Source organism: Octopus sinensis, linkage group LG2, assembly GCF_006345805.1.
Source record: "Octopus sinensis linkage group LG2, ASM634580v1, whole genome shotgun sequence".
NCBI lineage: Eukaryota > Metazoa > Mollusca > Cephalopoda > Octopoda > Octopodidae > Octopus > Octopus sinensis.
This window is the reverse complement of record NC_042998.1, coordinates 126,349,449-126,373,899: the sequence shown is the minus strand read 5'-3', so window position 1 is coordinate 126,373,899 and position 24,451 is coordinate 126,349,449. Positions and strand designations below refer to the sequence as shown.

Here is a 24,451-nt window from a genome sequence, read left to right as displayed (position 1 = left end):
AGTATTGTTGGCCTACTTGCTTAGCCAGCGGGGTGGCGTCCTTTGAAGACTAAAATAATGCAAAAAGCGCATTGTGACCAGTGATGTGTAACAACATCTGATAACCTGGTCAGTCACATGATGTTATATATATAGAATTATCTATGCATGTGTGTGTGTTTGTCACTCACCACTGCTTCACAACCAGTATTGGTTTGTTTATATCCCCATAACTTAGTAGTTTGGCATAAGAGACCAATAGATTAAGTACCAGGCTTAAAAATAAGTAATGGGGTTGACTTATTCAACTAAACCCTTCAAAGCAATGTCCCAGCATGGCTGCAGTCCAAAGACTGAAACAGGTAAAAGATAAAAGATTCTTAAAGGTGGTGATGAATATCATTAATGTATGTAAATCATCATTAATGAATTGAAATTAACCTAAGTTAATTAAAAAAGGCACATGGCTCAGTGGTTAGAACATCAAGGTCACAATCATGAGGTAGTGAGTTCAACTCATGAGCAAGACACTTTATTTCATGTTGCTCCAGTTAACTCAGCTGTAGAAATGAGTTGCGACGTCACAGGTGCCAAGCTGTATCGGCCTTTGCCTTTCCCTTGGATAACATCACTGGTGTGGAGAGGGGAGGCTGGTATGTATGGGCAATTGCTGGTCTTCCATAAACAACCTTGCCCGGACTTGTGCCTCGAAGGGGAACTTTCTAGGTACAATCTCATAGTCATTCATGATCAAACGGGCTCTTTACCCTTTTACTTTGAGAAGGAAAACAAAACTAAGCATGAAAATTCCATTCTCTGCAAAATTAATTCCTACTTTCTTCAAATTATCCCCCTTTTGAGAGTTGCTAACAATTGTCACTAGATTATTTTTCTTGCCATCACCAACTAGAGCAAATTTACCCACTACACTCTCGGAGTGGTTGGCGTTAGGAAGGGCATCAAGCTGTAGAAACACTGCCAGATCAAGATTGAAGCCTGGTGCAGCCATCTGGTTCACCAGCCCGCAGTCACATGTCCAACCCATGCTAGTATGGAAAGCGGACGTTAAACGATGATGATGATGTGGAAAGAGTAGAACATGTGGAAGGAGTAGACCCAGGAAGACTTGGGATAAAGTGTTGAGAAAGGATCTTCAGACATTGGGCCTCACAGGGATGATATGGTGGTTTGCTGAGCTTGAGAGGAAACATCAAGCTAAGTAAAATTGTTGTTGCCTTTGCATGCAAGCATGTCCCCTGGATCTCTCTTCAACTGAGCAATCCTAATCAAGTGGGCTCACACATGCCAGTGTCACATGCCAGTGTCACATAAATACACACATGCCAGTGTCACATAAAAGCAACTGTGCTGGTGCTCTGTAAAAGCACCCAGTACACTATGTAAAGTGGTTAGTGTCAGGAAAGGCATCCTGCCATAGAAACCAAGCCAAAACAGACATGTAGCCTGGGCAGCTCTTCAGCTAACCAGCTCTTATCAAACTGTTCAGCCTATGCCAGCATGGAAAACGGACATTAAATGATGATGAAAACAGTTTTTATGTGTATGTCATTCAATAAATCACCACTTATCTGAATTATCTAATTTCATTATACTAGTTCACTTCAGCTATTTCCCTTAGTTCATTTTTTTTTCTTTTATAACTTACTAAAACAATACTAGTGGCCATTTTTTTATGTTGTTAACTACATAATGTTTCAACTAATATAATCTCCAATCACAGTCAGTGTGTTCATCTCACTTCATCCTCTCTTAACAACCTGCCTAGAATAATCACACCTCTCTTCTTCAGTTACAGGGGCCAGTTTAGGCCCTAAGTAGAAAGGTGATCTCACTGGTGCTGATGCCATGGAAAAAAAGGCACCCAGTACACTCTGTAAAGTGGTTGGCATTAGGAATAAGCAACCAGCAGTAGAAATTATACCGAAGCAGACACCGGAGCATGCACAGTCCTCCAAATTGGAGGATCCTGATGAATTGTTCAACCCATGCCAGCATATAAGAAGGATGTCAAGCGATGATGATCATGATCATGACCTGAACTCAAAACTTTTGTTATGAACGATGCAATTGAACAGTCTAGTGATTTAGAATATCATCATCATCATCATCATCGTTTAACGTCCGTTCTCCATGCTAGCATGGGTTGGACGGTTCAACCGGGGATCTGGGAAGCCAGAAGGCTGCACCAGGCTCCGGTCTTATCTGGCAATGTTTCTACAGCTGGATGCCCTTCCTAACACCAACCACTCCGTAATTTCAAACCCACTCACAGCCAGCCTAAAAAGTACTGAATTCTGTGAAATAAAGCTTGAGTATGGTTAAAGATTACACCAGATAACATTCTCGGCAAATAACACTGAAACAAATGTGGTTGACCCTCTAAATAACCTTTACAATTTAGCCTTAAAAAAAATAAACAACAAAAGTGAACATTTAAGTAACAAATAAATCATCTTAAACTACCCTCCTTATCAAGCTTTAAAAACTGGAATGGTTATCAAGAGAACAAGCATACTAACCCAAAGAAAATCATCATAAAAATAAGCTTCATGAAGAGCAACAACATTTTCATGCCGGCACTCATAGAGGATGTCTATTTCAACAGTAAAATCCTCAAGATCCTCTTCAGTCTTTATCTCAACTTTCTTCAATGCTGCAAATTCTCCAGTTTGCTTGTTTTGGGCCTGCAAAATATTGAAAGTCACAACATATATAATTGCATAGGGAGCTATTAAAAACATAAAAAAAAAAGATTAGCAATGAAAGGTTTAATAAATCAGTCTTCAGAGAATTAGTGGCAAAACAGAGTATCAATGTCACCACCATTATTTGTAATTTTATAGCTCTTAATTCAGTGAAGGTACGTTTCCATGTGAATGGATTAAACAAGCAAGTGGGTTTAACACTTAGAACAGTTTTATGTAACAGCAACAATTATACCAATGAAATCATCAAACTGATAAAAGAAAAGGAAGTAATATGCACATTATTTACACTGAATTACACATTTCTCCTTTTCACACAACTTAAAAAATGTAATTAATTCTAAATCAATGAAAATTGTTTGAACAAGATGAAAGTTATAATCAGTTATTTTTAAAGAGCTATTCACAAAATTATTTATGCTCTTATAGTAAAAAATTTTTCAAACTATCATAGATGGGATGGTTTTGTTGGATCATAGCTTTTACAGATAGCTAACCTCCAGCATTTACTCAAATGTACAGTAGTCAGTATGTGCAAAAATCTTAGGCTATGCAAAATTCTTCCACTGAAAAAATATGTTCATACAGAATGATTAATATGTATAATTATCAATTGCTGCATTATTTTAAGCCACTGACTTTTTATGCATACAATTTCTGTTGTGTGCTGCTTGCAAAAGCTAAGTATGTGAACACACACACACATTCACAGGTTAAAAGGAACAATGCTGACCACCATACTAACTATGAGATAGGACAGGATTTTCAGCTAGTGGGGCTGCCTGAAGCAAAGTATATATACTACCTAGAAACATATAGTAATGTTTGAGCTAATAGCTATCTTGTGAGCTGTATGACATTAACCCTACAGCCAATGTGATTCCCCCCTTGCAAATTTTAAAAAATTTGCTGCCTCTAAATATTTTCATCACAGCCTGTCCCAATAACAAAAAACTCAGTAAGCCAAACAGCCCAGTACTGATAAGCAGGTCGCAGTTTTCTGTGCAAGTTTCTTACTATATTTTTAGACACTTTACCATATGAGCCTCCTCACCTTCAATGTAACCTCACAATATCACAAACAGCCATTTTTCTTTTCCTCTATCTTTTAAAAAAAAAACTGATAAGTCATGCTGATGGATATTAAGTAAAAGATATGACAGAAAAATAGGAAAATATATAGAATAAAAAAAGGATAATTAAAAGGATGAATCAAACTACTTGGAAAGGGAGGGAAAATTTACAGTAACTAGATCATAATAAGGATGTTTAATTTTCAGATATTATTGTGAAGAAATATATCTGAAGAGTTTTGGAAATGTGGAATCATAGGCAGACTGAGAAACCAAGCTTCATATGTGATAGATGCAGTGGAACAGTACATATTATAAGTACACTGGAAATAGATTCTCTAAAATGCCTGGATGGCTCATAAGAAGTAGTTGACTGCTTTTGTTACCAAGCAGATATAATTAGTAGGGAGGTGGTTGCTCTGAACGTATATAAGCTAGGATAGGAATGAGTTGGAAATGTTCAGGGAGCTATTACTGCTGCAGAGACCAAACGACTTTTCCCTTAAAGTGAAGGGCAGATTGCATGACGTTTGTGTTGGAACTGCCATGCTGCATAGCAGTGAAACATGAGCCTTGAATGCAGAGGGCTTTAAATGACTGGAAAGAAATGAAGCAAGCATGCTCCACTGAATGTGCATTGTAAGTGTGCATGAACAACAAAGTACAAATATTTTGAGATAAAAACTGGATATTAGATGAATCAGATGTAGTGTGCAAAAAAGAAAATTGCATTGATATGAATATATGATGCATATGGATGAGGAGAGTTGTATAAAGACATGCCAATCAATGTAGATGGAACTTGCAGAAGAGGAAGTCCAAGGAAGACATAGGGCAATGTGGTGAAGGCTGATCTCAGGACCTTGAACTTCACAGGAGATGATATAAAACCAAGACAACTGGCAGTATGCAGTTCTTGAGAAAACCTGCTCATCTCAGTGAAATTGAGATTCAAAATGGGCAGAGTGTGTGTGTGTGTGTGTGTGTGTGTGTGTGTGTGTGTGTGTGTGTGTGGTGTGTGTGTGTGTGTGTGTATGTGTGTGTGTGTGCGTGCATGTGTGTGTGTGCGTACACGCATGTGTGTGTGTGCGTACGCGAGTGCAGAACTGAACCCTTCACCCAATTTCTTCCTTAAGCCATTCCCATGATCCATCACCTCTCTAACTGCAGTATTCTGCTGCCGTAATTAAATGTAAGCAGACCTGAATACCACTTATCATTCTCATTGTCTGGAACCATTTCACTTGTTAGCCATCCTTCATTTTCAATACTGTTCTTCTCACACATCTCTTTTTCTCTCTCTCTCTCTGCTGCATCATTATTACTATTCTGCTGCTCTTCATCTCACCTTTTCTGCACAGTCAGTTATCTCCAACTCTCCCTACCTCTCCTTAACTCATATATATCACTGTATCATTGATTACTCCCACTCCTCAAACTCTACCCAATCTCTGCAACTGTCACCTACTCTTCCCTTCAACATATACTTATCATCTCTCAACACTTGTTCTTCACTTATTATATTACCCCCACATCCATTCCCTCTATCTCTAACCATCTCTCACACTCCCATATATTCTTGCAATCTCAAACCACCCACACTGTTCTACCCTCATTTACTTGTACTCACTTCATACCTTGAGGATCCAGCCTGATTATTCTCACCGTCTCTCCTATGTATGTAGCTATGTAATTCCTCTACAACATGAAACCTGTTCTGTTCTGGCCCTTTCTCTCATATTTTAACCCCTCATCTCCTTACATAAACCTGCTTTAGTTGAAAGAGGTCTTAGTCTTGCAAGTTGTGTGATATCCTCACTAGTTTTGATATAATGAAAAAAAAGCATCCAGCACATGACGGCATTTATTGGTATGTTGAGACATTAAGAGGAAAGCAGCAATATTAAAGGAAAGTAACATGATTATTAACTTGAGCCATGTGGGCTGTGTTAAGGCAGAAAATTGTTGTTCAAGGTACAGACAATTGAGAGGAGATTCACAATACCATGTGCAATAAGATGGTCACAAGAATTGAAGTGCAGACAACAGGTCATGGTGATCTAGTGGTGTTGCATCAGATGTCCAATAAGTGTTCCAAAACAATATGCCTGTCACTGACCAATTTAGGCACTGGTATTTTAGTAAATTATGTTCTTGGTAGTACAGATGAAGCAGTTGGTGACATGGAATGAGGTGTGAAAATATATTTTAGTGCCTGTGTAGGTATGTATGTGTGTATATATATGTGTGTGTGTGTGTATGTGTGTGTGTGTGTGTGATACTGAGCTACTAAAAGATCTATTTAGTTGTCCAACCAACTCAGTTTAGAACCAACACACTACCTAAACTCTTTAGAATAAACACAAGCCTTATATTTTACAATAACATGCCCTCAGTAAAAATAGGACAGCTACTGAAAGAAAATGTCAGTTAAATGCTTTGTTTAATGAACTATCTCTGAGTCATAGGCAGATAATAATGATGAATCAATCTTTAGATACTGTCATGAAAAATACACTGAAATTAATATTAATTCGGACTGCAAACTAATTATCAGATATCAGCTAAACTCTTTATACTATAAGTGGTTTAGTTTAGTTAGGACTAGTAATAGATGCAAAGAGTAGCTACTGCAAGCTCACATAACTCACTATCAACTTTTTCGAAACATTAGTAAAAAATCTGAACCAAATAATTTATGGGCATGAATTAGAATGTAAATTTAATTTAGAAATCTACCTTCTATTTAAATTGCTCCAATTTAAATAGAAGGTAAATTTATAAATTAAGTTTACATTGTTCCAATTTAAATAGACAAAAGAATAAGAAAATATTCCAAGTAGTTGCCTTCTTAAGACAAGCTATTCATTTGAACTATTATTATACCACAGCCACACAAACACTATAGTATCTCTAAACTTCTGCAGCAGCAACAACTGAATACACTCAGCTCCATAACTATGGACAGGAAGGTGTATATACGTGCTCTACTTATAGTGACTAAAGAAAAATAACAAATAAAAGGAGGTTGTAGAGAAACTTGCAAACTATTTTTACATGACTATATATTAGCACTGACACATCACCAAAATCTAGCGCTATGAATTTGCTTATGCTATATTCTTAGCAACTGCATTCTGTAAATATTTTCCAAGCCTCCCAAATTACAATTTAAACTTATAGATTAATGATGCACTAAACAAATTATGCAATGTACACTGTTTAATGCATTATAAATTAATTAATCACACAATCAACAAAAATACTATTAACCCTTTAGTATTCAAACCAGCCATATCCAGCCTAAATATTCTACCTCTTTTATGTTAAAACTAGCCAAATCCAGCCTCTTACATATACCCAGCAATATCATTCTTAAAGTAAAGAGTCACATCACAGAAATCTAAGTTATGAGACAAAGCATGACTAATACAGGGCAATGTGAATATATAAGCATTACATTTCACAGAGTAATCTGAATACGAAAGGGTTAAACAAATCAGACTAACCAATATAGCAAGGTTATAATATATTATGACTATAAATAGCTTATTGTAGTTCTCTTCATGTCTGATGAAAACTCCAATTAGAGGAGCAACTGGCTAAATCAATCCCTTTTCTTTTTCAGAGAATGATAAAAAAGACATTTGCTAATATTTGTCAACATTTAGATTGCACATCTCAGTGATGGCTAAAATTTTTATTATTGTTAGGTATACCTTACTATACATTTCTTATCATGAAACTTATGGAATATGGACAAGTTTGTTATGTTTTTGTTTTTGTAGTTTTTTTCTGCAGAATCCCAAAAAGATGTTGCAAGGCAAATGAATAAACAGACTTCAACTAATCAATATTTAGATTTCTTTGCATAATATATAGAGACCAGGGTATAATGGAATTGCAGTGATTTGTCAGCATACTTTTTAATAGGATTTTTAGTGAGAAATACAACAAAAAATGTGAACTGAACTAAAAAATATAATTCATTTTCAAGTTCAAAAGGATTAATTTTTCCTTATTAGGATTTGTTTTTAATGGATGGATAACTGCATTTTTCCTGAGGCTGAATGAATTATAGTACTCTTTGATAAGTCTCGAAAATAACTTTGCCGATGCATCATTCTTTTTCACTAAATCTGATAAAATTTATATTTTCTAAATATTAAAAAACAGGTTTTCTAATTTTCAATGACCTTAAAATTTGGAACAGTAACTACTACATAAATGACAACCATTCATACAACCATGTCTATAGCAAAATCTTCATATGCAATACAATCAAATTTCCTGTTTTAATGATTTTTTCATAATATCTCAGCTGCTAAATGTTCATTGGATCTTTAAGCTTCCATAATTTTCTTCACTGGTGACTTCAACAAGCATTAGATTCCATGCTGCACATGGAGACTATAGTTTTAGTCCTTGAAATGAAGAGGAAACAAGGCAGCTGCAGTCTTGTAATGCAAATGACTTGATGATCTGCAACACTTACTTCAAGAAACCAATCAGTCTGGTTGGCACACAATCCAAGTTAGGTATATTCTCACCAGAAAACAAGATAGACCGATGCTTATGAATACAAAGTCCTTCTCAGTAGAAGAATGTACAACCCAACATAGGTTAGTGGCTAGTGACTTCAGACTTAGAATTAAAAAGACTCAGAAATGAAAACCAGTCTTTTATAGAAAGTTATGGAAGCTTAAAGATCCAATGAACAGTCAGAAAATTAGAGAAGTACTAGTTGAAGCATAGGAGAAGAGGGTGTACACACTGGAAATTCCTTTGAGACCACCTACTGAGAGTAACAGACCAAATCTGTATCTGATGCAAAGTTCCAGCTAGACCAAGAGTGACATGGTTGTGAGACAACAGTAAAGAGAAGAGAACCATAAAAGCAAAGAAATAGGCTTGGAAAGATTGTAAGAATGGAAGTAGCAGAGAATTATGCCAGGTAGCTAGAAGAAAAGTTAAATGATAGGTCTGTTTCGTAAGAAGGGGAGGAGTAGAAAGGAAAAGATTTGTCAATGTTCTATAGCATGAAGATCAGAGACGTGGTGTTCTGGATAACAAGACAGTGTATCAAAAAGAATCAAGATATTATGGGCAACAAGTATATGCGAATCGATGACTATATATTTGTACTTAGTGATGCTGAAAAGAAAGTGGTATGGAAGTGCAGTTGTGAAAGGTTACTAAATGTAGAGAATGCATGTGAGGACAAGGGTTTACCCAACATGCACCTAACAGAGGGACCAGCTATCCTACTTGACAACAGTATGACAAAGCAATTAAGCATATGAAGGCAGGAAAAGCCCCTGATTCATCAGGAATCATTGCAGAGAAGGATACAGCCTAGTCACCCACATAGTTAATCAGGTTACACAGGTAGGTCTTATATCCAATAACTGACTTTACAATATAACCAATTGTTACAAGGGTAAAGGAAATACCTTAGACAGAAGGAATTAAAGAGATATCAAATTACTGGATCAGGTCAAGAAAGTTACTGAAAGTTACAGTTAATTAGGTCAGAATTAGGTACGAGGAGGTGCAGTTTCAAATTGTGCATGGGAAAAGTAGCACTAATACTCTGTTTCTCGTAAAACAACTTTGAAAAGTATTAGGCTAAAATTAAGCCAGTATACTTGGCATACATCAACCTGGGGAAAGCCTTTGGCAGGGTCCCACACTCTGGGAAATGGTGGTCTCTGAGGAAGCTAGGGATAAATATATGGCTTATAGCCATACAAGCAATACACAAGGTCAATAAGGTGAGAATTAGCAAAGATGGCAGTTCACCAGGACACAGTTCTGAGTCCCTTCTATTCATTAAAGCCTCTAGGTCATTACAGAAATTTAACACCTCATCAGCATGATCTTCATTTCATTTTCCAGCTACTTCCACCCAACCTTACATGATGTGGGCTAGCTATGTATCTCTTCTGTTGTAAGACACCAGTACCTGTCCATTATACCTTAACTTCTCAACACCTATATAAAGCCATCTCCCTATCTACTACAACCCCACTCAATCAAAGTGTTTTCCTTGTCTTGCAAGTTACTTGGTGACTTCACTATTGTTAGTGTCATGAAAAAAAGCACCCAGCACACTCTGTAAAATGGTTGGCATTAAGAAGGGTATCAGTAATAGAAACCATGCCAAAACAGACATTAGGACTTGACACAGACTTCTGACTTTTTGGATCCTGCCAAATTGTCCAGTGCATGCCAAGCATGAAAAACAAACATTAAATGATGACGAGGAGGATGATGATCTATATTGTAAATGTTACGGCATTGTTTTGTCCTGAGTTGCAATGTTCCAGTTACAGTCACAGACCTTTTCAGCTGTCTATTTATCTAACACTACACTGTCCAATATGCCATTCCCTTTTTTTAAGACAAGAGGGAATTTGGCTGCTATTTCTAGCATACCAAATGACCAGATAGATGCTCCCTGAAAGGAGAAGCTCTGTGCAATAGAATGTTGACCAGGATAATTGCTGTAATAGCACCATCGATGGCTTAACATTAACTTTTACCATACTAACATGGAACACACAGAATGTACTTATATATGTAGAATTTAATTTAGGAAGATGCATCTATCTTATCTTATGTCTAACTTGTACCTTAATACCATTGATTAGCATCTTTCAGCACTGTCTAAACTTTATCTACTAGCTAATTAACTCTAATTTGCCAACTGCAAAGCAGCATAGCAAGGTGATGCAAAAAAAAATATCATGAGAGCTGCGATAGAATTTCCAGAAGCACAGAATGTGTGACACACAGATGAAAGTACGTTAACCAAGTAAATATGGATGGTGGATGAGTGGTTAGATTACTGGACTAATAACTGGTATTTAAATGGTACAGAAACTGTACTGTGTTCATTTAGGTATAAACAATTAAAAGCTATGCTTTTCTTATACCATGATAGCTATTGGATTTTGGCACAAGAAGCAAACTTTTGACCTTTGGCAAAACAGATAAAAGTTGCACTTTAATCCAAGTAATCAACAATCACAAGTAGTCTGTCTTACATTTTACTTTTTGGATTTCCTTTTCACTTTGTATTTTATAATTTTTATTTATACCTAGAATGCTCTTTCATCAATAATACAAAACTCAAAGTCAGCTTTCATAATTACTATATACTTTTCTTGAATAAGTTACGCATAAAAAAAATAAACAAACACACACAAACCTCAGTTAATCAGTGAAAACACTAAAATGAAACCAAACTAGATTATGTACTACAGTACTTGATCACCATTTAAATGAAATCCCTTAAACTTTGCTGATCTAACCCAAAATAGATATATATCAAGACAACTAGGAAATTCACAAATTGAATATTTGCAATAAACATACCCAAATACCATCATGCTAAAGATAAAAGCAACAATAAAGCTGAGGGGGAAGTACCTCAAGGGAACATTCTGTATACTAAATATACATACTGTTGGGAGTCATATATATAATACTGTGAATTGAAAAAGCTTTGATATACCATGCAAATAGTTATCAAAAAATCCCACTTTAGATGTTTAAATCTAAAAACAACAACCAAGAGAGTTGACTCTAATATCAGCTAATCAAAATATATTAGAGAAGTATTTCCTTTCTGATAGGCTTGGCAAGGGTGCCTCGAGGCAGAAAAGGTTAGGATATTGTGCCCTAAAGCACAGAATGTATTTCAAGAGTTTTGCCAAGGATGAAAAGGCTGCTACTTTTTCAAGTGGCATGTCTTATAGACACAAAGAGATTCTATAAAAGCTCAAATAGAAGTCATTACATCCATCAGTTTAAAATGAGAACCTGTGATACAAACTCAATTCTACAAGTATCAGTAGCAAAAGTCAGAATTAGTAGAGCATCATTCAAAATAACCTGGGGTATTTGTTTAAGTTCATTTACATTCTGTGTTAAAATCCTACCCAAGTTCACATTAACCTTCACCTTTTTGAAGTTGATAAAAGAAGTTCCAATCAATAGTTATTAGAACCATTATAATCAACAGTACCTTGAAAGGAGTGCCACAGAATGTCAAGAGGTTCAATGAGTGAAATTAGTAAAAGGAAATCAAACAATGAAATCGGCAGATTTATATGTAAACCAATTGCCTCTAATGTTCTCACATTAAATATTCCTTTCTGGATAATATATTTGTTTTTTATGATCATTAATAAATAACAATGCATATGACCAAAAGTAGTTTTGAGACTGTGTTACTAATTTGAATAGTTGCAACAAAGCTTATATACTCAGAAGCTATGAGAGAGGAATACATAAAAACAAATAATTAACTAAATCTGATTAAACTAGCTTAACCCAACACTAATTTAGCTTGTAGTGAAATGATACTCTTAAAGGTTTTGTTTCTGATCTAGTCTAATCACCAGGTCGTGCGATCAGTCTAATGAAATACTACAAATTCAAGTACACACAAAAGAAAACACCAACATTTATTTTGTGAGTGGCTGTGTGGTAAGTAGCTTGCTAACCAACCACACGGTTGCGGGTTCAGTCCCACTGCGTGGCATCTTGGGCAAGTGTCTTCTGCTATAGCCCCGGGCCGACCAATGCCTTGTGAGTGGATTTGGTAGACGGAAACTGAAAGAAGCCTGTCGTATATATGTATATATATATATGTATGCGTGTGTTTGTGTGTCTATGTTTGTCCCCCTAGCATTGCTTGACAACCGATGCTGGTGTATTTAGGTCCCCGTCACTTAGCGGTTCGGCAAAAAGAGACCGATAGAATAAGTACTAAAAGGTGGTGCTCCAGCATGGCCGCAGTCAAATGACTGAAACAAGTAAAAAAAAAAAAAAAAAAAAAAAAAAAGAGAGTATACTGAAAATATTTCAGGAGTTATGATTACAAACTTCTTTTTAACAGATAAAGAGCACAATGTTCCAATTATGCTATCTATGAACTAAAAACAAAATACAGACATAACCAAGAAGAACCCTATGACAAACATCAGCCCCAATAGAGGAACAAGCATAAAAATCAAGCTCAGCAAGATGACACCAGAAGTTAAATCAAAAGTATTGTAGCAGACCCTCATATGAAGCATGTGTATTTGTGTATATGGAAATACAACTGAATGTACACATCTCTTAACCTTTGACATATCAAACTGACTAAGACTGTTTACACAAGTTACCAACCAAGAAAAGTCCTGTCATAATTTTATTTTCCAAGCATCTTTTCATATAAATAAATGTTTATAAAGATTCTTCATAAGCCCCACTCCAAACTCCTACACACACACACACACCACACACACACACACACACACACACACAGCCAAATCATGTTAAGGAAATGATCAGTAATGGATTGATTTTTAATATTATGTATGTTTGTATGTAGAAATTATTGCAAAAACTCAGTTCGTGATAAGCACTTTCAGTGAATAATGTCTTCAAAAGCCTTTGAAATATTAAGCTCTAGTTTCACAGCATTAAAAGGTTGAGAGGTAGATCCAGCTCTGAATAGACTGGCAGTAGAAATGCGAGTGTAAAGCAGTTTCAGCAGTTAAATGATTTCAATATTCTAACATGAAATTTGTGTCAACATTTTCTAATGAAATAATCCTCAAGTATGAAATCTAAATCAATCAATAAGCCCTTAGTTAACAATTACAGCAGTAACTGCATTTTTGTTGCAGAAAAATGTGTGTCGAGCATTGGAAATAACGTGTTATAATTGTTTTTTTATTAACCTAAAGAAACTCGTTATATTGACAGATTCAGTTTAAATAACAGCATTAGGTTAACAAATGTGGAGAGTATAAGTCAGAAGGAATGTTGTGTGCAGTATATCATTCACATCATTAATGTCACACAGCAACAAGGATAAGGTTAATCCTAGTTACTCTTCTTAAACAAGTGAACTTTCTATTTCAAAGTAGATAGAACTACTTGGTACATATTGTTCTGCTAGTTATCAACAATTAGGAAATAGGAAAAACTACTATAAATCTAAATCCCTCAGACTTCATAGTTATCTTTCATCAAGACTGTTTCCATTTGAGCTTTTTATTTTCTTTTTTTTAATTTTTTTTTATTGTAGGTTGTTGGTAGTGGAGAACTACAGCACAAAAAGAAATAAAACCTAGAACTATTTACATCAACTCTAAGTTGGTTGTAAAAATGCATTACTTTATAACGTAATGCAATTTCTTTAATTAAAGATCATGGTATTATACAGTTTAGAAAAGAATTTTCAAAAATAAAAGGAAAAAAAATTAATAAGTGGTATAGCAATCTCAATACTATGATGCAAGTTATAAAAGAGCTGACAATTAAATTACAAAACAGCACAAGTTGAGATCAATATAACTAACTACATTTTCACTGCCTCTACTCCATCACTTGTTTCAATATGAAAAGCTTCCATCTAGCAGGAGGTTCTATATAGTGGAAGAATCTACCCAACTAAAAATTAAACATCTATGAACTAACAACAGCCTTTTGCAATAAACTTCAAATCAATTACTTTTCATTTTTACAATACAACACAAAAGAAGGGAAGACATTTAGTAGCATTAGAAATCTGATGAAACAGGAAGTTGTAATAGCACAAAATGTCTAAACCTCAAAAATTAAAAGCATTAAAACTATTTATGTAGTGTAGGTTTTTCAGTGGCTAATCCAGTAATGGAGACGGTTTTCATGTCTACAAGATCATATCAGGCGGAATCCAATTGTTTGATATAAAATTTCAATCTGGTACAGATATAAGGAACATGTAGGAGAGAAAGAGAGAGAGAGAGAGAGAGAGAGAGAGAAAGTGAGAGAGAGAGTGTGTGTGTGTGTAATCATTATTCTTTTAATTAATCAACATTTCTTTTTAAACTATTTCAAAGGCAACATGGGGAAAGGTCAATATAAAAACACTGTCCAACCAGCTTCCACAAATATAATAACTTTCAAAGAATCTATGCAATCAACTATCCTAAAAGTTAATAGGTGACGAACCATTCAATTTAAGACAAACTAAATAAAAAAAATATATTTATGTTCAAATCTGCCAAAACATACTGAAAATGGATATGATATGGTTTGGGTTCTTGTTCAACATGCACCTCATGAATTATCTATTTGACAAACATCAGTACACATCAGCAAATAATTTGCTGATCTCTATAAACAAGAGTCTGGTTAAATTCATTTGCCCAATGGAGTAGCTTTGACCAAGATATAAAATAGTTCGAAACACTATCAGGTGAATTGTGTATGTTATGGGCACACATTGTCTAAATGGAGGAGATACTCTCCAATGGCAATAAACAACAGTGATCAAAAACTCCAGTTCAAATCTGCCAGAACATATTGAGAATAAATAGATAAATTATAGCTTAGATTCTCACTGTTCTCTGTGCACCTCATCAATTATTATGAAAAAAATATCTTCAACTAAAAAGCCCAGAAGAATGTTTGAAAAATTTAATAAAATAAAGCCCTAAGAAGATTTTTTGCATTTTTTTTTTTTTGCTCCTATATTTCTTAACATATATACATGAAAAATATTATGAAAATGTAAACAGGAGAAATTGCATAAAACTTAATAGACATTAATGAGACGATAATATAAAAAGACATTTTACTGATTGCAAAAGTTATGACAATGTGAGAAATGTAAGGGATGAGATGAGACTTCAACATATTAAAGATATCCCAAACAATCTTAAATTCTTAAAATGCAATTTAATCATCTACTACTGAATAACCCAACTACTATTTGTCATTCACTAATAATCAAGGCCTGTACAATATGTTGGTGTTTAAATACACTGAAAACAAGACAGGAGATCTAGGAATACATTATCCAATGTGCCCTTCCTTTCTTTAAGATTGTACAGTGTGATCCAAATGATTTTTTACAGCTATTTCTAGCAGGTCAAGTGACCATGCAGAGACTTAAGTATGCTATAGGTACCCAGTGATTTAAATGTAATTTAAGCTATAGGTAACCAATGAATTATATATTATGTAGGTTCAAGGAAGCAATGGAATTATATTATGTAAAATAATAAATCTCAAAATAATTAAAAGCGCAAGAAATATAAGAACAGAATTCTTCTGCTTGACTCATATTCAAAATTAAAAAATAAAACATGAAACTTTTAAATAAGTTTTTTAAATCTATATATTGCTTAAAAAGTAACATAGCATTTTACTATTTTTGAAATTGAGCATACCTGTTTTAGAGAAAGAAAAGTTAATACACGTGACACAAAAATCATTACTGCATATAATTCCCTTATTTCCATTTATAAAAATCAACTTAATTAACTCCACAATAACTCATGAAACCACACTGCGGTATAATTTTTACTTTGAGTTGTCTACAGATTACATTTGTTGCAAGTTTTTTTTCCACATCCATCTCTATTAACAGTCATCTTACTGCTAACGAAGCATGCCCCAGCTTAGTGTCAAGTAGTAGCAAAAATCTATATCTTCAACACCAATTAGTTGAACAGTTATGATTTTCATGGTGTGCTTTTATGATGTTTCTCTCCTAATGAGTTGCCAATTATACTAATTTCTTATTGTTTCCACATATGAAAGATTGATATTCAACTGCTCAATTAGATGCAGTAACACATGCACACATTCTGACCATTGAAAAGTGTAAGCTTATCAAACTATTAATCTCATATTTTGTTTCTATAAACAATACATTTTGATTTGTATATTCATTTTTTGTTTTAAAGAACAATATTTTTATACATAGACAACTTAACACAGGGACCGTGTCATCAAAGACCAATAAAATACTACAAACAGGGCCTATGGAAATTCCAGCTATTCTGGAAGTCGTAAGGTGGTTGGAATTTTATAGAGAACCATGAAACAATCTTTTGATATTGTGTTTTGTTTGAAATATTTGATTCTTTAGATGGTGTAAAAGCCTATATATGCAGTATTGAATGTAATATCACTTAAGACTGCACAAACCACCAGTCTAAGTCCTCCCACAGGGCCTTGAGTGAAAACAGAGTCTAATGCAGGGATGGGCAACTTTTCGTCAACTGGGGGATGCATCATACCATTTCCAAGCGGGAGAGGGCCGCATGATAAAACACATCTGCATGAAATATTACTTGCCCACTTAACACTGAATTGTTTGCAGTTCTTAATTTTATTTGTCTTAGTATGAAAGTTTACATTAAGCTGGCATCTCTTTCATTGTTTCCTAATGTACATCGAGAGAGAGAGAAGGAAGGCGGGACGAAATTAAATGCAAAATTGAAGTGCAAGTTTAAGAGGTGAGAGACAATAAGGTTAATAATTGGAAAATTTGAGAAAAATTTTTCACTTGTAGAAATTAGTAACCTAGAAACTCATTGAAGGCCACACAACATGTTGAGAACTGCATGCAGACCGGAGGCCACAGGTTGCCCATGCATGGTCTAGTAATTAGAGTATTCAGCTCATGATTACATGGATTCAATTCCTGGAATAAGTAACACATCTTGAGCAAGACACTTCATTACATGTTGCTCAGCCTTTTCATCAATAATGAATAACAGCTGAGTACAGGTGCAGCCCTCTTTCTCTCCAGCTGGCACATTCTGGATGTTCTGCTGGTTAACTTGTACCACGCTTTCACTAAAACAATTAGTGAAAGCAATGGTACTTGTTACCAAGCCATATTTGTTCACAAGTGATGGCTAGTTGTGTTATACCCACAATTTCATGTAGAACACCTTGAATTGGGTCTGTTTTATATTACTATGGAACCAAAATAAGTCCGAGTAATATTTTAAGGTCAAATCAAATATACCTATCTCCCACCAAATATTGGCATTGTGCAACCTAGTCAAAAAAATTACTATTAGTCATCTCTATATATATAAACGGCAAAATGTCTGCGTGCGTGTCCTTTATACAAATCCACAATTTTTCAGTTAGAGGGCTCGCACTTTCTATGGTCATTCAAAACCATCCAAGGGTGGCCATGCACATCTTTACATTTCCCCAGTCACCCAGCAAAGCCATTAAAAAATCAATAGAAGTGACTTTTTTGTGAATTTTCTATCCAAAACCCAATCAAAATACCTGAAACTTGATACGCCAATTGAATGCCAGCTAGCTGTATGTGATTGGTCAGAGATTTGGACAGTACTTGCATGTATGTGCACACGCACTATATTAAACCAGTTTATAAGTAAATGAAATAATAGATAACAGGGTTAAATAAGTCTTACAGTATTTAGTTTTGTCCATAAATCCAACTAAGGTCAATCAACAACATATTCTACATTATATTTGATGTAGGTAAAATTAGTACCAAGTTTCGCTGGAGGGATAGTTCAATCATACATTCCTTTTTCTATAAGTTTGTGGCCTTAAGTTTAGTCAGTATTATTAGAGACATGACTAAGTCAAATCAAAGAAAGATTAAACAGTAAGGAAAGCAATAAATCAAAGAATGTAAGTTGTTGTTTTCTGTTTTTTGCTGCATTGTCTTTTTTTATATACTGCCAACAGCAAGTTAATAGAAAAAAAAATTTAACAACCAGCCCAACTAACTTTATTAACAACCTTTGACAAAACCAAATTCTTATAAAAGCTATTTTTAAACAGGTGCCAAATAACTTACTTTTTAATAAGGTTGATGTAATCAAGCTGTTAAAGAATTTAATACTAAGTAACCCTCAATTAGATATCAATTATGATATCGGTGTCAGTGACAGTGTATGTGAGAAGGTGGATGTGTGTGCTATCTACACCAGCCAAAAAGTCAAAACAAATATAAGGGTGTTGTTGAATAACCACAATCTGTACTGCTGAGGCTTTGTGTATGGTGAGCACAAATAACGAAGCTACAGGGTTACTGTCAAAGTCATAACTTATATAGTCATCAGGTTAAAAATATTCATTTTATAACCACAAGATTCCAGGTATGATCTCACAACTTGGTACCTTGGGAATTTATCTTCTAGTGTAGCCTCAGTGGAATTTGGCAGGTGGAAATTGTGTGGAAGCCTGTTAGTTTTTTTGTTCTTTTACAGTTATCTCTGTTCATTGTCAACAGCATCTTCATCATTTTTAGGTCCACTTTTCATGCTGGAGTGAGTTGGACATTTTGACAAGATCCAACAGGCTAGGGACCCATGTCTTGGTCCAAAATCCCATTTTGCCATGGTGTCTATAACTGGATGCCCTTCCTAATACCAACCATTTAACAGAGTATACTAGATGCTTTTTCCATGGCACCAGCACTATGAATTCACCTTGTAACTTGAAAGACTGAGAGACAGGAGATAGGGTAATTGTTTTAAGTGATGTGTTGAGTGGTTAATAATAGGAAAAGCAAGAACAGATTTATTGTTATGGAGAAGATTCATGGCTACCTCACATTTTACATGGGTGAATTGGGGAAGTAGGGTGGTGCCCAAAAGTGAGGTAAATAGAGCAGTGATGAGATGCTAGAATGTACCCTGAAGGTAACATGTCCCAGAAGGTGAATAGAAGGGAGCAGATACAGAAGAATCCAGAAGGGTGGGTAAGATTGCAAGAGCATGGGAGGAGAGTGAAAGATAGATATAAACACAGGGGTTTTCCTTTTTCCTTTCTTTTTACTCTAGCATCAAATGGACATGCCATTCAGTTACAACACATAGTTTCTTCTTATCAATGACTGCAATATCTGGCCTGGTGTGTTCTAATTTTCTTTCACTCTGTATATGAAAGTCGTGCAACAACTTCACATCATTGTTTTCAAGAGCTTACATTGCAATTCCCACAAAATGGTTATAGCTTTTTACTGTGCAAGCAAAACCAACTCTTTTTCTTTTTGCAAAAAATTCAAGTTTTGTGTTGCAGCAATATTATCATGCCTACCTACACATTTTGTATTTATTCTGAGCTACCTGTGAATATTTTGATACAATGTGAGCTATGGTTTAATCTGAGTCACTGCACATTCTGCAATTTGGTGAGTAGTCCTCTTGATGCAGTTTACTCTTAGAACCTGTTCCTATGCTGTCAAAAGCACTCTCTTGCTCTCTTTCTTCAGTACCTCTTTCTGTAGTGGTAACCAGTTGTCCTTGTCATCCCTTACCTCTCATGTTTTTGAAAAATGCTGAATGGGTTTTCTTTAATTCTAAGTTTGATTCTTTTCCACATTTTTCTTTTTCCCTCCTTTTGGGCTCTGTCCTATTCCTTCTCCTTTTTTTTTTCTCCAGTATAAACTAGACCATATCAGACCATATGCATTGTCAATTGCTTTCTCACTTCTTACCAATGTCCTTCAGTTCACACTTTCTACATTCAATAAGACCTGCTCCATACCTAATTAGGGGCATTGCCCTCATATTCATTGCTTGTAAGATGTTTCCCCCTCATTTAATATGGAACATAGGATCTCTATTTTGCAAAAATATTCTTTACTAAGGATATCATTATTATTATTATTAGAAAAGTAATGTTAATGTGATTAAAGTGTTTAACAACTGACTTAATTTATTTCAAAACCTCTATGCTGTATCCTTGAACTTGACAATCAACTGAACACTGCTACTACACCTTCTTTATAGTTAGACAGATGTTGCAAATGTCATTAGCTCTGTAATTCAATTAAAGTTACAAGAATAAGCATATGGAAATAAGATAAAGTCAAGTATTATAGATGAAACATTTAAACAGTATATAAAGGAATGAGGTACAAGCATGGTTATGTGCTTAAGAAGTTTGCTTTGCAATAATATAGTTTTGTGTTCAGTGCCACAGTGCAGTATCTTGTACGAATGTTGACAATACACAGTTTATCTTGTTACTGTCAGAGAGAAACGGTAACATTATGCTTATATTATTTGTTGACATTACAACCAGTTGTTCTGCACTTTCAAAGACAAGGGGAATAAAAAAAAAATTGCTTGTTTGAAGAACAAGTAAGGGTCACTGACAGCAAGCGAATCCAGCCATAAAATGCTGCAGTGAACAATTCTCCTCCAACCCTTGCTAGCAAGGAAAAACAGAAGCGTAACAAATGAGCAAACAAGTTACAGTGTTTCATAATTAAACATTTAACAAAAGAAATACTCCTTTGAAACACAATTTGATCAACTAATAAAATATAGGGAGGTAGATACAAAAAGATAAATAATGTATGTTAATCTACATATTTGATTTATTCAATGATCTATTTTATCATTATTGTGAGTGGATGTAGTTCAAAGGATGTGGGAGAAAGTACATAACAAAATATTTTGATGTCATAAAGTTCAAAATGGAGAGGACAAATAAATATCTTTTGCATGATTAAAATAAGGGTTGGAACTGTGTCAGATAATGTATTAATTGTGGGAAGGGACTAAGAGAAGAAACTAAGGTGATGACTGCATATAAAACAACACAGGGTAAATAAATTAACACAGATATGAAGAGTGAAAAATAAAGGTGTTCCACAGAGAAAAGAGCAATGATTGAAGGTAAACAGTCAAGCATTAAAAACACATGTGAGAGAGACTTTTGCAATTAAATCATACTTGGATTACTCAGGTAAACAAAAGGAAATTTATATGTAACCAAACCAAAGCTGATATTATACCGAAGCATTAATTAATAGCATTGTATGCCACCTCTGATTTAAAGAGATCTCCTGATATTTGTTTCTCCTGAAGACATTATTGACTAAAGGTAAAGTGTAATTCAATTGAATCAACCACAGTACATTGATTCTGAAGGGATGAAATTCTCAGCTGATGATAACATGGTTTGGACTGCAAACAGAAACTTAGTAGAAAGCATTTAATCTAACATTCTACTAGCTTGGCCATCTCCTCTCTCTTTTTATTTGTTGTTTTTGTTATTGCAAACTTCCATAAACCAATGAGTTTTAGAAGCACAAACCAAGAACATAGAATCCAACCACTTTAAGTTACAGTGATGGCAGGATTGAAACTCAGACCTACATGCTAACTGAATATTTCTGATTTTCAGAGCTTCCAATACTTGAAGAGTACCTACTTATAACAACACAGATTTTATATCCATTTGTAAATTAAAATGACTTGCACACGGCTGCAGCAAAATGCACCACATAGGATCAGCTGCTCATCTAACACACTACTGAGTTAGCATTTCAATTCACAACAATGACTACTTGTTATATCAGAATGAAGCAACAAATTTCTTTTTAAGAAGCTATGGAAATTTCATAAAAATGAGGAATTTCATCAAAAAGGTATAATCCACCTTTTATCTATAATTAGTTTGCTTGCTTTTATTACATCACTAAATTATAAGTAAATCCCTGCAAATGTTAACAGATTTTTTAATACTTTATTGAATCAGTTTCTATTTATAAAAGAAAAGGCTTCACCATGTAATACTCTGGAAAAAAAATTACTAACAACTCTAGAATGTAAAAGGCAGCCCAATACATGAAAGAAAAGGGAAGGAGAGGGGTTGAGATGGAACAAAGTAGAGGAAGTGAAAGAATAAGAGGAACTGAAATAGCAAAATCAAGAAAAGAGAAAAAATAATCACAGATATAAATGTAATTATGAGATGTACTTGTAAAGATGTGAAGAAAGCAGATAAAATGTTCTTTTACTTTATGTAAAAAGATAACACACACACACAAGTGTATCACATGTATACAGATATTCACACATGCATATATATATATATATATATATATATATATACACACACACACACATTCATATGCAAATATCTATGTGCATATTATATATATAAAAAATACAAAAATGGAACAAGAACGCAAAACATCCAGATAGTTAGGTGATACAAAAAAGGGACAACAAAACATCCAGACAGACAATACAAAGAAAACAAGGATGGGTCATTTGGAGTTTTCTTTCCTCAGTCGAGTTCCAGATTATCTTTGCAATTTTGACTGGTTATACTCGAGATTGCTCTAATCTGGCCAGCCCCAAGGAAAAACTAACCTAAGAGCCCTAGATTCCCTGGAAGAAAGCAGCGAATGTATACGAAAACAAGGACGTAAAAAAAACAGAGAAATGGTACATAAATACAAATAACAGGACATTAACAACGGGTGTCTTTCGACTAAGGACGAATTAAATTAAGCTGGTGTGTGGAAGTAAAGCCTTATGGCAGGGACATAGGATTTGACAGGCACAGGGAGGAATATAGATGTTGCACAAAGTCTTTGGCCACTTTAAACTATTGCAAATTTCTGCTAATTGCCAACTTATAAGTGGATGTCTTGCACGGCGTTTTTTACAGATGAAACATTGGCCTTGTTGGTGTCATTTCCATACCTAATCATTATATTTTGTAGTAGGGGTTCTGAATGAGGGGAAGATGCAAGACAACCACTAAAAATGGCCATGCAAAAGTTTTCAGTCACCCCACATAAACCAATCAAGATACAGTGTTTTAAAACAGAAAAATGTTTATAATGAAAATTTGTTACATAATGTTCATTTCAAGAAGTTACTGTACATTGTTAATATTTTGTGTGGTTTCCCTTAGCTTCAATGCACCTGGGAAGAGATGCATACAAATCCTTCACCATCTTCACAGGTATGAGGTGTCATTCTCAGTGGCTGAACTCCCACAACTCTTCAAGATTATGTGGCTTCTTCTTACGAACTCTCCTCTTTAGTTCTGTCCACATTTGCTCGATGGTATTTAAGTCAGGGCTCTGAACTGGCCAGTCTTTCAATACATTAACACTTTCATCAACCAGACTCTGTTATGTTGCATGCAATTTGTGGCATGGAGTTCCGTCATGCTGAAAAATCTCACCTTCATCCAAGTCTGGTATCAAATTGTCTTTCAGCAACTGAATGTATTTAGCACTATTCATTTTTGGTGATTGTCTCTCATCTCCCCCTCATTCAGAACCTCTACTACAAAATATAATGATTAGGTATGGAAATGACTCCAACAGGGCCAATGTTTCATCTGTAAAAAATGCAATGCAAAACATCCACTCATAAGTTGGCAATGAGTAGAAATTTACAATAGTTTAAAGTGGCCGAAGACTTTTGCACAGTACTGTATATATAAGACATACATAGCTAGTACTCTCTCTCTCTTTCATCCTCTGTGTATGTGAGAGTGCATAGATATATTAGATAGAATAGATGGATGGATAGATAGATATATGCACATGTATGTGCATATATAAATAAATCCTTTGGAGTAGAGCTAACTCTCAACACAAGCTAGACAAGCTAGGACTTACTTCAACCCAAGCTAAGTAACCTGGCCAATGGTGTCTGATTAGTGAAAAACCCAAATAACAGCACTGATGATGCCTCAAGGTTCCTCACAAGATAACAAGTATATATAAACAAGATTATATTAAACAATTTCCTGGTGATGTGAACACATGCATGTTATATTCTTTTATGTCCAGGGTGAATGAAAATAATTTTTATATGTATATGTCTTCATTGATTTTTAGTTCATTCCACATACTTATGTGCATGTGTGTGTGATCCACTGATATAAATATATATAACTTTAAATGAAATTCTTATACAACAATGAGAAGAATACTATTTAATCAATGATTGAAAGCATTTAAGCATAAGATCAAATAGAACTGATATTCTAATCTAATTTCACCAGGAAAACCCATCAATACAGAAATAGATCCTTTAAAACAGCTCCATGGAAATGTCTCAGAAGCACATG

General features: G+C 34.7%; 1 protein-coding gene across 5 annotated transcripts in view; it reads right to left on the bottom strand.

The window, feature by feature from the left end:
- Positions 1 to 24,451, bottom strand: part of LOC115222253 (serine/threonine-protein kinase 10) — a 226,612-nt gene that overhangs the window by 185,055 nt on the left and 17,106 nt on the right. For all 5 annotated transcript variants that reach the window (XM_036499203.1, XM_036499206.1, XM_029792417.2 and 2 more), the window contains exon 2: positions 2,520 to 2,684. In XM_036499203.1, the coding sequence (XP_036355096.1) occupies positions 2,520 to 2,684 (165 nt within the window). The remainder of the gene's footprint in view (positions 1 to 2,519; positions 2,685 to 24,451) is intronic.